We start from the raw sequence: 13448 nt of genomic DNA on the forward strand, positions 1-13448 counted from the left end.
ATTGCTTCTTCGCATACTTCCATGTGTCGATATCTACATTAATTAAATGGCCACTGCTCGCAAAACCGTCCGTTTACATACTTATACATAAATAAATGTTTGATTCTGTGTACAAAAGAAAAAGAACAATGAAAACTTATCTCTACGAAACACACGCCTAATATCAACTCGCACCCTCCAATAAGCTTCAGCAAGTGACATCGATGCCTGCTTCGTAAACGGGCACCATGTAATTCGGATCGCAAACGGTATTCTTAACAGCCTCCCTGGCGTTGGCCTTCAAAATTCGGAAATTCACCTCGTCCTTGTTCAAGTACTCGTAGAGGTACATCGGTAACTTGTTCGACAATATCCACACGTTTTGATCGTCCTCGTGGTCCATTCTGATGTCGTTGGGAAAGACGAGGGACACGTTACTCGTGCCGATGACACCGAGATTCTGCGGTACGTACTCTTTTCTCGTATCCCAGCACCAGACCGAATCTCTCGTCACCATGTTGAAGAACATCACCCCGTTTTTGTCGATGGTCGAGCCCGACGAGTGTCCGTAGTCCTTGGCTCGGGGTTTGCCTACCGGTACGAATTTGTCGGCACTGTTGTCGGCAGTGCGCTTGTCTCGGATCGCCGAGAGCGGCACAGCGAACTCGCGGAAACTCGACATCGGATGGAAAAACATGGTTTTCTCATAGTTGACGTCGACGGGCGTTAACGCTAGGCCGAATAAACCGTCGGTCCAATGGAATTCCAAGCCGTGTAAGTTGAATCTCGAGGCCAGCGGGTCGGGAAAGAAGAAGTGATGCTGCACGCGGAACGAGCTGTCATTGAATAAGTCGTACACGATGAGACCGAAACGCCAAACGTCGGCCGCGTAAGCGACCGCACGGTCGCACTGATTGTTTCTTATGTCAACAACGATGTTCGAATAGAGCGAGTCCTCTTTGATCTGATCGGGTGGTAATTGGTAGGCTTTGATTAGCTGGTCGGTATATAAATCGAAGATGAAGATTGTCGGCGGACAGATTTGCTTTGGATCGCTTGTAATGTCGATTTTACCGGAATCCAAGACCCACAGTCGATCGCATTCGTCGATTTGCATCCTGAAGACCGAAGTTAAACCTTGACAATTGCCTGTCATTTCGAAAACAAATGTCAATAAAATTGATCGACGATTGAAAAAGCTATGTAACAATTTACCTAAATGGTGCCATCTCCAATCCGGATAGGGTTTCAACTTTGGACTCCTGTCCAAGCTTCCAGTCGATATAGTAGCCAATGTCGCTGGTATGCCCTTCTTCCATCTCGGCAAGCTGATGAAAATCTTGTCCTTCCAAATTTCAAGACCGAGTGGCAAGTTATTCTCGGGCACGAAGCTGCCACTATAAATCAAGCTCTTTCTATCCTCTTCGCTGTCAAATTCGTAATCAACCGTCTTCCAATAATATGCCTGCAATTAAGCAAATGAATTTTTTTTCCACGTAGCCATCAATCATCGTTCACCGAGAAAAAAACATCAATTGATACCAATTGCATAGCAGGCCCAGCATACTCGTCTTTGAATCCAGTGTCCTTAGGCGGTTTAAACGTGTGCCCAGGACTGAAGTACTTGTCGCTCTGATTTTGATTGACCTTGGGCGACGGTTGCAAGATATTGTTGGTATTGGCGTCGTTTTGAAAGGAGTCGAGATTGCGCTCGCTCTTTTTATTCTCCGGTCGATGATTGGCAGGCACGAAATTATTCGGATCTATCTGAAAGCCGTGCGGTCGCTCGGTGTTTTTTTGCTGGCCGATCGTATTGTCGTAGTTGTGGTTCTTCGGATAGTCGCAGTTCGAATGTCCTGGCGGTTCTTCTTGCCCAAAATCGGGATCGTCGAACGACGTGCTGGATGTCTTTGGGAACGATTTAAATTAGTTTTAGCGCTGGTCGCATAAGCAACGATTAATTTACACGCGGAATCATTCATAAAAATAATCACAGGTTGTGATTACCGCGTGAAACAATGGCGACGATAAAGTATGAATGCTCGTCATGGCCGACTGGAAAATGCAATAAAATTATTACGGCCGTGTAGGGACGATCGATAACCCAAAACAAAAGACGACGCTAATCACCTCGATGCTGAGGAATGCCTACGGGGATACGATATTTACGCAACCCATAAAAAGCCATTCACGTGTTTTTCCATCCGAACGCAGAAGAGCGCTTGATCGATTTCTCCGATATAAAATGCAATCTCACGAAGCCCGTAAATCAGCATTGTTTTCTTTTCCCCTCGCACGTGCACACAAACGCATATATATATATATACACACAGACGTAGTCACGATTTGAAGTGTTTACCGTAGCAAAATCGGTGGATAGTTGTGGCAGCGGTGCCTCGAGGTCCTGCGACAACTGGAAATTTGGTGAAGCCGGCGCTACTGAGTCGCGGAAACCCAGCAACGACAGCGTCATTAGCCATGGCACCACGTTCGCCATTCCTGCGAAAATGCGGATTTAGTGAGCTTAAGTCGCGATCTACGTACTTATGCGAAACGAAAACCATTCGCTACGAGATCCTTCGCGCACTTAGATTTGCGAAAGGTACGAAACCGAAGGAGGAAATTTTTCTTTTAGTGCGATTTTTTATTTCTTTACTACATAAATCGTTCGGTGATAAACGTTCGTGAAAACAAACAAGTCGACCATAGAACGCGTCAGGTTAAAGGACCTTAGAGTGTAGCTTAAATTGAAATACATTGTCCTAGATTTAACTCTCATGGAAGTTAGTTAAATCGATGACAATATTTTATAATTGGTTGATGGCATGTAACGCAAAGCTCTTCTAATTGGACCACGTGGATTCGACGAGATTTGCCATCGCATTCAATTGAATTTTCAATAGATTTCTTGACGGTGTTACAGCTCGTTTGTGCTCTCGACGTAGCGTGGGCAATTAAAGTATAATCGACCGTGCACTATTTTTATTTTCTCGCGAGCACGTTTTGGAAAATCGATTTGCCTTATGACGAAAAAAGCCAGTTGCCTTGTTCCAGATACAAACCAGATATTTTGCAACGGCCGATAATGAATTGAACGTAAACTTCCTTCCAATGTGCAATTTGTCATTCTTGAAAAAGGAAAAGAGCGTTAAAAGGAAAGGTCGCTAAGCCGGTATTCGCGAAGAGCACGACGGTTCGTACACTTTTTTGCTCATTTCTAGGCGCAAACCGTTCAAACGTAAACAATGTAATTCACGGCTCAATCAGTTTACGTAAGAGTACGTTAGCCGCGCGGGGAGGTTCTTTTAAAAGAAACCTCAGTCAATCATCTCGAAAGTTTACCAGAAACCAGGCCTACGCACTGTAAACTTTCTACAAGTTCGGCGATTTTGTTTTTCCTTCGTCTTCGATTTTTCGCTGTTTAACGTCCGTCGCGCGAAACGCGCCTTGCGTCGTAAAAGCGTCGCCGAAGAACGCCAGGCCACAGCCGTTGCACAACACTGCCCGAACGCGCGATTCGGAAAACGCAACGGGCGCCGAATTGCCGAGCGTACCTGCGAGAAAGGAAGAAGACGAGGCGCGATCGAAGCGATCGCGAGTCCGAATGGCGCGCACGCGAATAGGCGTCCCTGTCTCAACTGAATCCTCGCTTTCTTGAGCGCACCGCTATAAGATGAAATCGCGCGAGCGGACGGGACGCGACGACTTGGCTACGGGGACGCGTTTAGCCATTTTCACGGGTTTATCCAGGCCGCGAGCGGGAGAGAACGCTCGTGTCGTCCCTCCTCTCTCTCTCTCTCTCTCTCTCTCTCTCTCTCTCTCTCTCTCTCTCTCTCTCTCTCTCTCTCTCTCTCTCCTTGTGGAGCTCTCACCTCGCCAGTGACCTAGCCACGACGACGCGAGCTCCCTGCTGCGCGCACAACAGTTCACGGGAAAGCGCTCATTAAGGATGCGCGCAAGAGTCGAGGAAATACGTTCTCCCTTTCGTTCTCTCGCTCGGCCGTGTGGGAGAGCGCGCCGAGGAAAGCAACGGCTTTACAGCGCCGTGCTTTTATTACGCGCCGAATAATTGAACGCACATCCGCGCGCCGATGTTTATTCAACGTAACGATCGTTCCTTCTCTGTCTCTCTCTCTTTTCTTCTTTTTCAGCCGACTAATTTGAATTAGCGAACGGCTTTATTGTTTCGGCGAATATTTGATTTTACAACGGGCTGAATGCGCGCGCTATTAATGCCGCTCGGTGCAGGTGCGCGACTTTTTCTTCTCGAGGGAGAGAGAGAGAGAGAGAAAGAGGCTTTATTTTCTCTGCTGAGTGCTGGTTTTATTATCCGCCCACAAGGAGTTGCGAGTAACATTTAAAAGGCGAGCAAGTTTAAGCGTAATGGTGAAATATAATTCTAGTTGAAAAACTGCTATACCGTTGCTAATAATTTGTACTTAATTATGTAAGTGCGCGTGAAATTGCACATTGTTAGATTGCACAATAAGATACGATGTTGTGAAGAAACCATCATTTTCAGGTTTTATGGCAACCATTAATTAAAGCTGCTCGATGTTCAATTACCGTCTATTTACATATATATTATTTTATAAATTACGCACTTTCAAGCCGCTTACTGCTAATTTATTCAGAACGAATTGATATCTTAACGGCTTCAAGTTCAATAAAATGTACCACTTGCCGTGCAAAAAAATGCGCGCGTTCAACCTAATTTCCAATAATTTTTCTCCGAGTGGAAACCACTCGTTAGAATAGTGTCCCGCAGGATAATAATTATTTCAAAACCGCATTCTTGCAAACAATTTCGAATTAGTTGCGGTTTTGCGACATGCATTCGACGCAAGAAAAGCCATCCGTGAGACTGTACTTTCTTATGTCAAACAATCGTAATTTAAGAAAGACTTACGCGGCTTGTCATAGCTGCTCGCATATGGCGCTCCATAGTATTTTTGTAAAAACTCCGGGCTATAATGGAACACCGGATCAGGGTCAGGATCGGGGTCCCACGAGTGGTAAGCGATTTGATCTGCAGCGTAATAACTTTTCTTGGTAAATGCAGACCTTCTTCTTCTATATCTGCACGACCAATCAACAGATTCGGTTTTATAACTACGGACCATCACATAATTTCGACAAGTGCTTATCACTTTATACGAAGAACGCTGCCTTGATTATCCTCCTTTTTCCCCTTCCGAATTCCAATCGACGGCTTATCACTCACTAATCAACAACTCACAAACAACCAGAATCGAGGCAAAGAGGGGAAAAAAGTGGAGCCGCGGAGCGTCCGGTCGCGCGTCCAAAGTAAAACTGCGCTAATCGGATTGTTGTTACGCCGTCGCAGTGAGCTCGCCGCCGGGCGCGCTCGCCGCGCAAAAAAAAAAAAGTATAACGGCCGCGAGAGAACATTACACCCGGAGCCTGCGCGCGCGCTAATTTTATAAAGCGAGCCGAAGCTGCTCTCTCGCCCACGAGCGCGCCTAGGAAGAAAAACAATGACGCGGTTAGCTCGATCATTTCTTTCTCTCTCGCCGCGCGGCTTCCTACATATACATCCGCGTGCATTTCACCGCGAATGATTTATCGCCCCATTGTACTCTCCTGGATTTTCGGTGCGACCCGCGCAGCATTAGATTGGACTGTTGCGCAAGATGGATTCGTCCGATAGCGCAGTCGTCGTCGTCGTCGTCGTCGTCGTCGTCGCTGGATTTTCCAATTAGAAAACCCATTCCACCACTGGCTAATTGTCGCTTTCTAAAATATCTTCGCGCCTCGCCGCCCTATTATCATTTCGCGCGCGCGCTCGCGAGCCTCCGTTACAAAACAGACCGCTTCCAGCTTTCTAGATACGATACCCGCTACCGCTGCTACGATTTGCTTATCTCCGTGTGTAATTTTTTCTAACGAGCCAGCTGCATCTCATCGCGCGCGATGAGAGAGAAGAGAAAGCATCCTTCTTTTTTTGTGTTTTTTCCTTTTCGACAATTATGTCGTTGACGTGCACCGGAATTCATAAGCCGACGTCCGACACTAGCACCGTGGTATAATTCTTAGAGTGCGCTGCGCTCGAGATTAATGGAAGAATTATGCAAAGCGCTCCGATGTTGCAGTGAAATCTCGCGCGTCACGAATCGTCGACGAAGCACTTACACGCGCGTGATCCTTCCTCTCTTTCTCTCTCTTCGCGCACTTTTTCTGCGCGAGCTCGCGCCCTGCTCGGGATCATTTTTACTGTCTATTACAAAACACGATACTTCACTTTTACTTTGCGTAACTTTGTAAAATTTTGATATTCATTTTACGAATAATAAGTCATGAAAAAAAAGGATAGCTTTTAATTCAACCGTGAACAATAACAATGCTGACCTGGATTCGATACTTTCGTTACAAGAGTGTATCAACATTCGATCTTTACAGTTACAGTGGCGGTGTAGAAAATGAGGAAGTGAATTGTATTAAAATTTATTCTAATTTCGTGCGTTTATATTTTGTTCCTCTAATATAATCGGATATACGACCGCAACATTAATATTTATAACGAAAACCTAATTTCAAAATTCAACAAATATAATCTGTATTACAATGTCATGATTTTCTTATCGTTATTTATGAATTATACGAAATAATGAGAATAACCAATCGAATATGAAAATTTTAGACATTCAAACACACTTCACTAAAGATAAGATGCCCGATACAGGAACTTTCGATGACTTTACTTTGAAAGCGTCGATATTGTCAATTTTAACCTGCATTAAAGGATTGTTATACACAGTAAACAATATAACATTTCACCGAATTGGAACAGCTAAAATATTAATAATCTCACTAAAACTTAACGATGGTATAAACTTATCTGATCGATCTGAAAATGTGATCTTGTTGAAAACATCGAAGCTCTTGGCGAAAGTGTTCTTAATAAAATGAGTTCCTGGTCGGACCGTTCACTGCATAAAAATCTCGTATACGTTAGCACGCAAGGAGAAGGAGATCTTAAATAAAAGGAACACGAGAATTCTTGCTTTCATATCTGTCATTAATGCGAAATCCGGATCTTTTAAGAAAATTTCAAATGCACTGTACGTGTAAGAAAAATGTTTATTATATTTTTTTACTATTTTTCGTCAACTCTATTTGGTGTAGTAAACAGATTAATTTTGACCCATAGATGTATGTGAATAAGTTTAACTTTTACAATCCATAGGAATAAATATATAAAATATTCATATCTCATTAAAGCGACAAAAATGCTACGGTATATAGTCATATATGCTTGCAGGAGAATGACACTTGCTATCCTTTATTAAAACTTTGACTGAAACATCCAGCAAAAAGAATTACTTTGTAATTGGTGGTGATTGGGAAATAATACTTTGTGGTTGAATAATCGATGGGTTATTGCAGCTCTCGAGTGCACTTTGGAATCGTTAAAATGAAGTCGACAACGATTTTGTTGTAAAGATGACTAAATTTCAATTTAAAATCACACTGGTTCTTCTTGACACGGCAAAGCTGATTTTTGTTCTTCTCTTCGACAATTGCCTTTTGGTTTGAATGAAACAATCTAATCAACGGGACGATTAAATATTTTATTACGATATTAATCTATCTCGTAGTTTAGATCTCCTAAACGTGTGATTATAATTCCTGAAATCCATTCGAGGATTACCAGAAAAGAAGTAAAATTTTTATGGTAGTGAAAACGATCTGAAAGATTAATCAAACTTACTCTTCTGCTTTGCAACTTATTCTTATTTGTTCTTATGGAGAATCCGGTCAAACTAAATCTAATCATGTTCGCAAATTACGATCGAGGAATAATTGTGCACCAAATTATTCGACACAGATATGTTTTTTTTAGGTTTTTATGGTCTTTTATTAACTAAAATATTCATCATTTTTACGTTCTGTCATTCGCAAATGAGATCCTTTTTCTTCAAGCACCAGAGTACATAGCAGTACTCTCTATTTCAAATTTCATTATCAGGGAACAAGATTAAATACTGACACTTGAGCTGCACATATGCGAGTATGCCAGTATCGGGAACGTAAAGATTGTAACACTTAGAGTAAGAAGATGTATACAACTTTCACGCAATTAATGTGTTTATACGTCAAACACGAGATAAAGTGACATTATTTTTACTATCTGGTGACTGACAACAAAGAATCAACATTTGTACAGCTAAATAATAGTAAATAAATGAATTCGTAAAAGTTATAACAATAAGTACAATGATCTCGTTTATATGGGTGGATGACATCTAGTACCACTTATTAATTCACTCACTGTACTCCTAACTACTCGGAAATTAATTTCGTTGTAATTCGTAGTTCCTGTCATAATTGTTTGCAACCTGTTGGACAATGCCCAAACTTCTTCCTGGCCCTTCGTACGGGATTTTGGCAGTACCTTCAATCCACTCAGAAATTGTAAACGATCGCTATCTTGCACGGCGATTTCCTAAGCGATACATCAAGTTTTAATAACATCTACATTGATTGGTTCTCGATCGACTTAATATTTGAATGGTAATTTATGTGCCGTGAATTATCACAAAGGTAACATTTTCTTAAAATATAAGAAATTAATATTTTATATTTAACGTGTCATTAAAGGAACCGCGATCGTAACGCTGATTACACAGTTTATGGACGAAATTTAGTTAATTGAAAATGACAATGTCGCGGTCACTTTCGACCGGCTTTATTACTTGAAACAAAAAACATTGAAAACCAAAACGAAACTCATCAAAATTACGTTAATATCCAATACTTACAATATTATCTCTAGTCATATTCCTATACCGATTCCAACATCCAATGGCGATCTCTTGAGTCAGACCAAAGAACAGAGTACCGTGCGACGAGATTCCCATAGTCGTAGCTTGACTTGGCAGCATATCGGGGGCGGATTTATAATTGATCGTATCACCAAATGTACTTCGAGACAAGACTCGCGTGTCAGCAGTGTGAACGGCTCTTGAAGCGAATGGTCGGAGAATCAAATCACGACCTTCACCTCGAAAGGTTCTTGGTGTTATAGCCATACCCATAATACTGTCCGCAAGCTCGAACTGCACGCCAGCGATGGACACGTTTGACTGCGCTTGCTCAGGTTCAAAGATTTGAGCTTCTAGGCGGAAGAAACGGTCATTGTTGTAGATTACCAGACCGTGACCGTTCACGTCAGCCATAAACAACTGTGAAAAAGATATACGAACTAGTACATCGGCATGTTTGTAATGTGAATTTGTGATGTAATATTTACGAATGAACATTACGTTACGCAAGAAATTGATAACTCAAATAGCAAGCATTCGGATCGAAGGTCAGAATAAATGACACTTTCGAGAATGATAATAGTCATGAAATTCCACTAACGTTTTGCAGACTGCAATCTGTGCCTTTCGTTTCGATCACTGGAGTAACCAATGTACCGACGCCCTGTTTATTTTGCGCCACGTTATCTGGGATCTTGATACGCTTCAGCAGCCGATCGGTGAGAAGATCGAACATCAATATTTGCGCTGGGCATGTGTAGTTATTTCCAATATAGCCAGTATCTAGAACGTAGAGCTGGTTGCATTCATCCATCTGCACGATAATAAAAAAAAAAGAAAAAAAGCTCGTATCAGTTGTTACTTAAGAGCCGAACTAACTGAAACGTATACATAATCATATTAAATGTTAACTGAGTCTGGTAAATCTTACGGCTACTCTGTAGACACTAGTGATGCCATCGCAATGACCTTTTTTATACCAATACCAATTAGGATAAGGTTTCAAAAGTGGGCCAGATGGACCAATTCGATCGGTAACTACGCCCAAACTTGCTGGCACACCACGATTTCTAATGACAGTGACGAAAACGCGACCATCTGTACATTATAGAGAATAAAATAATGGGCCACGTAGTAAAAAAGTATTGATTTCGTTTCTTTTACGTACCCCTTGCTTTATCTACGTCTATCGGCACAATGTTCGTGTAATCATATTCACCATTCTGTAAATATCTTTCTTTCTGAGCTGGTGATTCCCACATATAATCAATATATTTCCACTCATAAATAGTTTTCAATTTACTTGATGCAAGCGTGGCGCTGGTAAAGAGCAGAATTGCAAATGTCAATCGCATTTTTGAATGTAGTGAATTCTCTTTGCACAGAATCTGTGAGCTCAAGAGCTTGCGATGCGTTAATGAACTGAACATGAACGCTAGAACACGTTTTATACGATACTACCGATCGGGTTTATCAAAACAAAACCATGAAAAATAACGATGTAATCTTCGCCGTTGAATTATTAATCGTTTTCATTTTTCAATCGTTTTCTGTACACTGGTGCGATAGATAGATATTGATACATCTGGATTCTTTTAAAAGTGAAATTCGCAAAAGTAACAGAATTCGAATGAATGAGAAGCTTATAAAGTCATTTTTTCTTGCTACTTTTTCTTGCTCTTTCATTATTTTTCAATGGGTGCACTAGCACCGGTCATTTGTACAATTTGAAAGATGTATTGTTTAAACTGGACACATATGTTTAGTCTAAGAATAGCTATCTTTTTTTCGTAATTTTTTCTATAATCGTTATCACCTGATATTTGTACGTTTCTTTTTAGTTACTATCGGGTTTTTCAATTTTTTTACAAAACGCATATCACAGCGGAAAAATGCGTATTAGTAAAACAGCTCCGCGTATTCCAAATTAACGATTTATTACATCGAAAAGTGCTGTAAATAATCTTTTAGTTCTTTTTCACTAATTACTATTAAACATTGGGATAAATTGATTTTTTACTACTAAATATTTCAACTCAAAACCATATGTATTTGGCTGTTTAGTTCGGTTCGTCTGGGGAGGGAGCTGCAATGTGGAACGGAACGAGAGATCAAAAGTTTTACGAGTGTAAGCTTAGGCTCAACACTCGTGAGGAAGAAGAACGAGGTTGGTAAGACAGAAGCATTTCGTCCCGGTGTTACCGGCTGCACTCATCAGTGAAACTCGATGGCTGGTAAGACCTACCTCATACGCTCAGAGTTTTCGGGCCGCTACCTATATGCAGGTTTATATATTCAATAAGCTAATTTCCTACTACTTGCGGGTGGCCTACACCATCTAGAGAACATGGGTGGATCACGAAATTGCCACATACGCCCATTTGCCTCCATATAATAGTACATCACGTGACCATATCTCAGCCAGTCAGATCACGAATAAAATACTTCAACGTGGCATCCATAATTTTTTTATATGGAGAAATAATGGAAATAAGGAGATTATAAGAGGATCTGCTTTAACCGGACGTGTGTGTTTCACTTTAAAATCTACGTAGCATTTTATTTGTTGATATGGGAGATTTAATAACAAATTTATTCGCTTTTTTAAATTTCAAATTTTTTGCTTTTTTATATGTGCCCTAGAACTTGGCATTTATGTGATTTTGAAATGAATTATTTTTTAATTCGATTGGAATTTTTTTGTACTTTTATATATTCTTCTATTTTTTCTTCACTGCATTAAAACACTTTTGAAAGAATAGATTTGATATTGTCAAATGGAATAAAAAATTGACAACTTGCTCTGATGGGGACTGGAAACGGTCTGCTTGATTACTACTGAGAGAGTCAACCACCGATATTTTCCCACTCCCGCGTCTTTCCTCTTTCATGTGACCTGTCCGAGGCCCGCGATGACAGTAGGCGTCGCCTTTTTCAAACTCTTCCGCCTCTTATCAGGTAGCCGTAGCTATACTATTACAAAGAACGTTGTGGTGCATCGCGGCTCCACATCATGGATTTGGTCTTGAAATTAAGTTTGAAGACGGTTGCCTTTGAGCTGCTGATCTCGACAATGAGATCGAGGCACAATGAATGAACTTTCGAATAGTGGTTTTCCCATATCAAGAGATAAGGTTTCACCGGATTAACTGACTTAGATATTATTTGTATTTATATTTATTGAATGCAGACATTTGCAAGATTATGCATAATACAGATTAATATTGTCCAACATTGTATTCCGCAGAGGTACAGATACACCTATCCACAGGGCGACCGAAAAGAGAAGAAGAAGAATTTATCATGTGAAATCTAAGTGCCTAATCGATTTTATAATGTAAAATTATAAGAAATTTAAATAATCATGACATTACAAGCTCCTTTGGTTAAATAAGATATATGTTCTATGATAATGTATATAAAATACTATGATGGTGAGTTAATCGAGGCAAATTAACATTGTAGAGTGTTAAAGTTTGTGGAACATTCTTTATTCCCATTACAGCTACTTTTTCATCCTTTAAAGAAAAAGTATATCTAATGAAGTATTTAAGATTAGATTTTTCAATTAATATAATATCTATATAACTTTGTTATGTTTCTCGCAGACTGTTTTTTAATGACGTCTCTGACAGCCGCCTTAGGAAAATGGGTCTCGTCAAAGTTTAATGTGCCAACGACGACATTTTGTACACGATTTATCATTATAAGTAAATATTCATCGTTCTCCGTATTCTTAATAATTGACAAATTGAAGACATACGGAACTAGTAATTACTATTTCCTACAAATACATATTTTAGATGATAAATAACATTTGAAAAAAAATATTTTCCATTTTATATGAAAATACTACGATTATATTATTAATTAAAAGCTTGACTTGTATAACTTATGTTACTAATTGAGAAAAACTGCTTTTTATCCCTCGAGTTAGTTAATCTGGCTTCAATTGATAAAATTTACTATTTATATTAAAAAGTTCGATTCACAAGCTCACAATTAGTGCACTTACAAAATATTTTGCTTGCATGGGTTTGTTAATATTCCAGCATCAGGCAGCCATCTTACTAGTCAGTCCATAAACTAGAGTTCCATCTGACAAGAAAGTCACTGTGGATGCTTGACTGGGTAACACATCGTTACCCAGTACGGTAACGACCTTTTAAGTACTTGATCTCACTACCATTCGTGGTGTGTCTTAACATATTCGTACTAGAAAGGTACAGTGATCTGGGCACGATCGGCCTGTAAGCCAGCGATCTCTCTTTGACGTCATACGACGGTGGTGTCAGAAAATATAAATATAATAGACTTCAAAAATATCCATCCTCGTTATTTCTGCCTCTGCTCATCCCTTACAATTGGGAAATTACCGGAAAGTTACAACGTCTAATTGTTGCTTTTGCGAGTACGTATTGCATCCACGGAGTGGCGAATGACGAATATTTTTGGCTTTCCTCGTCAATCGAAACGTAAAACAAGTCCAATATATAAATCACTAAACTCTCAGACGCGTCTTAGGAATCCTCAATGAACGACGTCGCCTCTTTTTGGTGACTTTATTTACTAGCGCGTAACCAATAAATACACACACTGATTCGTGACTTCATCCTCGTCTTCGGACGATCGTAATCGTTGACGAGATCCCTCAACTTGCCTCGCATCGATTGATCTACTTTC

At 40.4% G+C, this 13448-nt stretch overlaps 3 protein-coding genes across 6 annotated transcripts; all 3 read right to left on the reverse strand.

Annotated features, from left to right (window-relative positions):
* Positions 1-2: 2 nt before the first annotated feature.
* Positions 3-8880, reverse strand: LOC131674128 (protein yellow-like). 3 transcript variants are annotated; one of them, XM_058952647.1, is made up of 5 exons: positions 8763-8880; positions 2339-2478; positions 1522-1887; positions 1195-1444; positions 3-1128 (listed from the first exon to the last, which is right to left on the reverse strand). In XM_058952647.1, exons 2-5 carry the CDS (start codon positions 2474-2476, stop codon positions 188-190), a joined length of 1695 nt encoding a protein of 564 aa, XP_058808630.1. In that variant the 5' UTR covers positions 2477-2478; positions 8763-8880; the 3' UTR covers positions 3-187. The 3 variants fall into 3 exon arrangements, with proteins under 3 accessions (XP_058808630.1, XP_058808628.1, XP_058808631.1); XM_058952645.1 differs by lacking the exon at positions 8763-8880 and adding an exon at positions 4889-5407; XM_058952648.1 differs by lacking the exons at positions 2339-2478; positions 8763-8880 and adding exons at positions 1987-2034; positions 2110-2171.
* LOC131674121 (major royal jelly protein 1-like) lies at positions 8228-9579 on the reverse strand. The gene is made up of 3 exons (XM_058952639.1): positions 9367-9579; positions 8763-9185; positions 8228-8446 (listed from the first exon to the last, which is right to left on the reverse strand). The coding sequence occupies exons 1-3, from the start codon at positions 9577-9579 to the stop codon at positions 8228-8230; spliced, it is 855 nt and encodes a 284-aa protein (XP_058808622.1).
* Positions 9559-10161, reverse strand: LOC131674132 (major royal jelly protein 3-like). 2 transcript variants are annotated; one of them, XM_058952653.1, is made up of 3 exons: positions 9934-10161; positions 9735-9863; positions 9559-9643 (listed from the first exon to the last, which is right to left on the reverse strand). In XM_058952653.1, exons 1-3 carry the CDS (start codon positions 10118-10120, stop codon positions 9624-9626), a joined length of 336 nt encoding a protein of 111 aa, XP_058808636.1. In that variant the 5' UTR covers positions 10121-10161; the 3' UTR covers positions 9559-9623. The 2 variants fall into 2 exon arrangements, with proteins under 2 accessions (XP_058808636.1, XP_058808635.1); XM_058952652.1 differs by lacking the exon at positions 9559-9643 and having other exon boundaries at positions 9672-9863.
* Positions 10162-13448: the final 3287 nt, after the last annotated feature.

The sequence above is a fragment of the Phymastichus coffea genome, unplaced genomic scaffold, assembly GCF_024137745.1.
Source record: "Phymastichus coffea isolate CEN01 unplaced genomic scaffold, Cenicafe_Pcof_1.1 PCOF00212, whole genome shotgun sequence".
NCBI classification, from domain to species: Eukaryota; Metazoa; Arthropoda; class Insecta; order Hymenoptera; family Eulophidae; genus Phymastichus; species Phymastichus coffea.

What these genes read in the sequence shown, in the direction of transcription:
- LOC131674128 (XM_058952645.1), bottom strand. Translation starts at nt 5,102, where the DNA reads ATGGTCCGTAGTTATAAAACCGAATCTGTTGATTGGTCGTGCAGATAT. An exon ending in GAGCAGCTATGACAAGCCGC is followed by an intron (nt 2,479 to 4,888) that starts GTAAGTCTTTCT and finishes GCATTTTCGCAG; the next exon opens with GAATGGCGAACGTGGTGCCA. An exon ending in TATCCACCGATTTTGCTACG is followed by an intron (nt 1,888 to 2,338) that starts GTAAACACTTCA and finishes TCGTTCCCAAAG; the next exon opens with ACATCCAGCACGTCGTTCGA.
- LOC131674132 (XM_058952652.1), bottom strand. Translation starts at nt 10,120, where the DNA reads ATGCGATTGACATTTGCAATTCTGCTCTTTACCAGCGCCACGCTTGCA. An exon ending in AGACGTAGATAAAGCAAGGG is followed by an intron (nt 9,864 to 9,933) that starts GTACGTAAAAGA and finishes TATAATGTACAG; the next exon opens with ATGGTCGCGTTTTCGTCACT.
- LOC131674121 (XM_058952639.1), bottom strand. Translation starts at nt 9,579, where the DNA reads ATGGATGAATGCAACCAGCTCTACGTTCTAGATACTGGCTATATTGGA. An exon ending in CAGATTGCAGTCTGCAAAAC is followed by an intron (nt 9,186 to 9,366) that starts GTTAGTGGAATT and finishes TCTTTTTCACAG; the next exon opens with TTGTTTATGGCTGACGTGAA. An exon ending in ATATGACTAGAGATAATATT is followed by an intron (nt 8,447 to 8,762) that starts GTAAGTATTGGA and finishes TGTATCGCTTAG; the next exon opens with GAAATCGCCGTGCAAGATAG.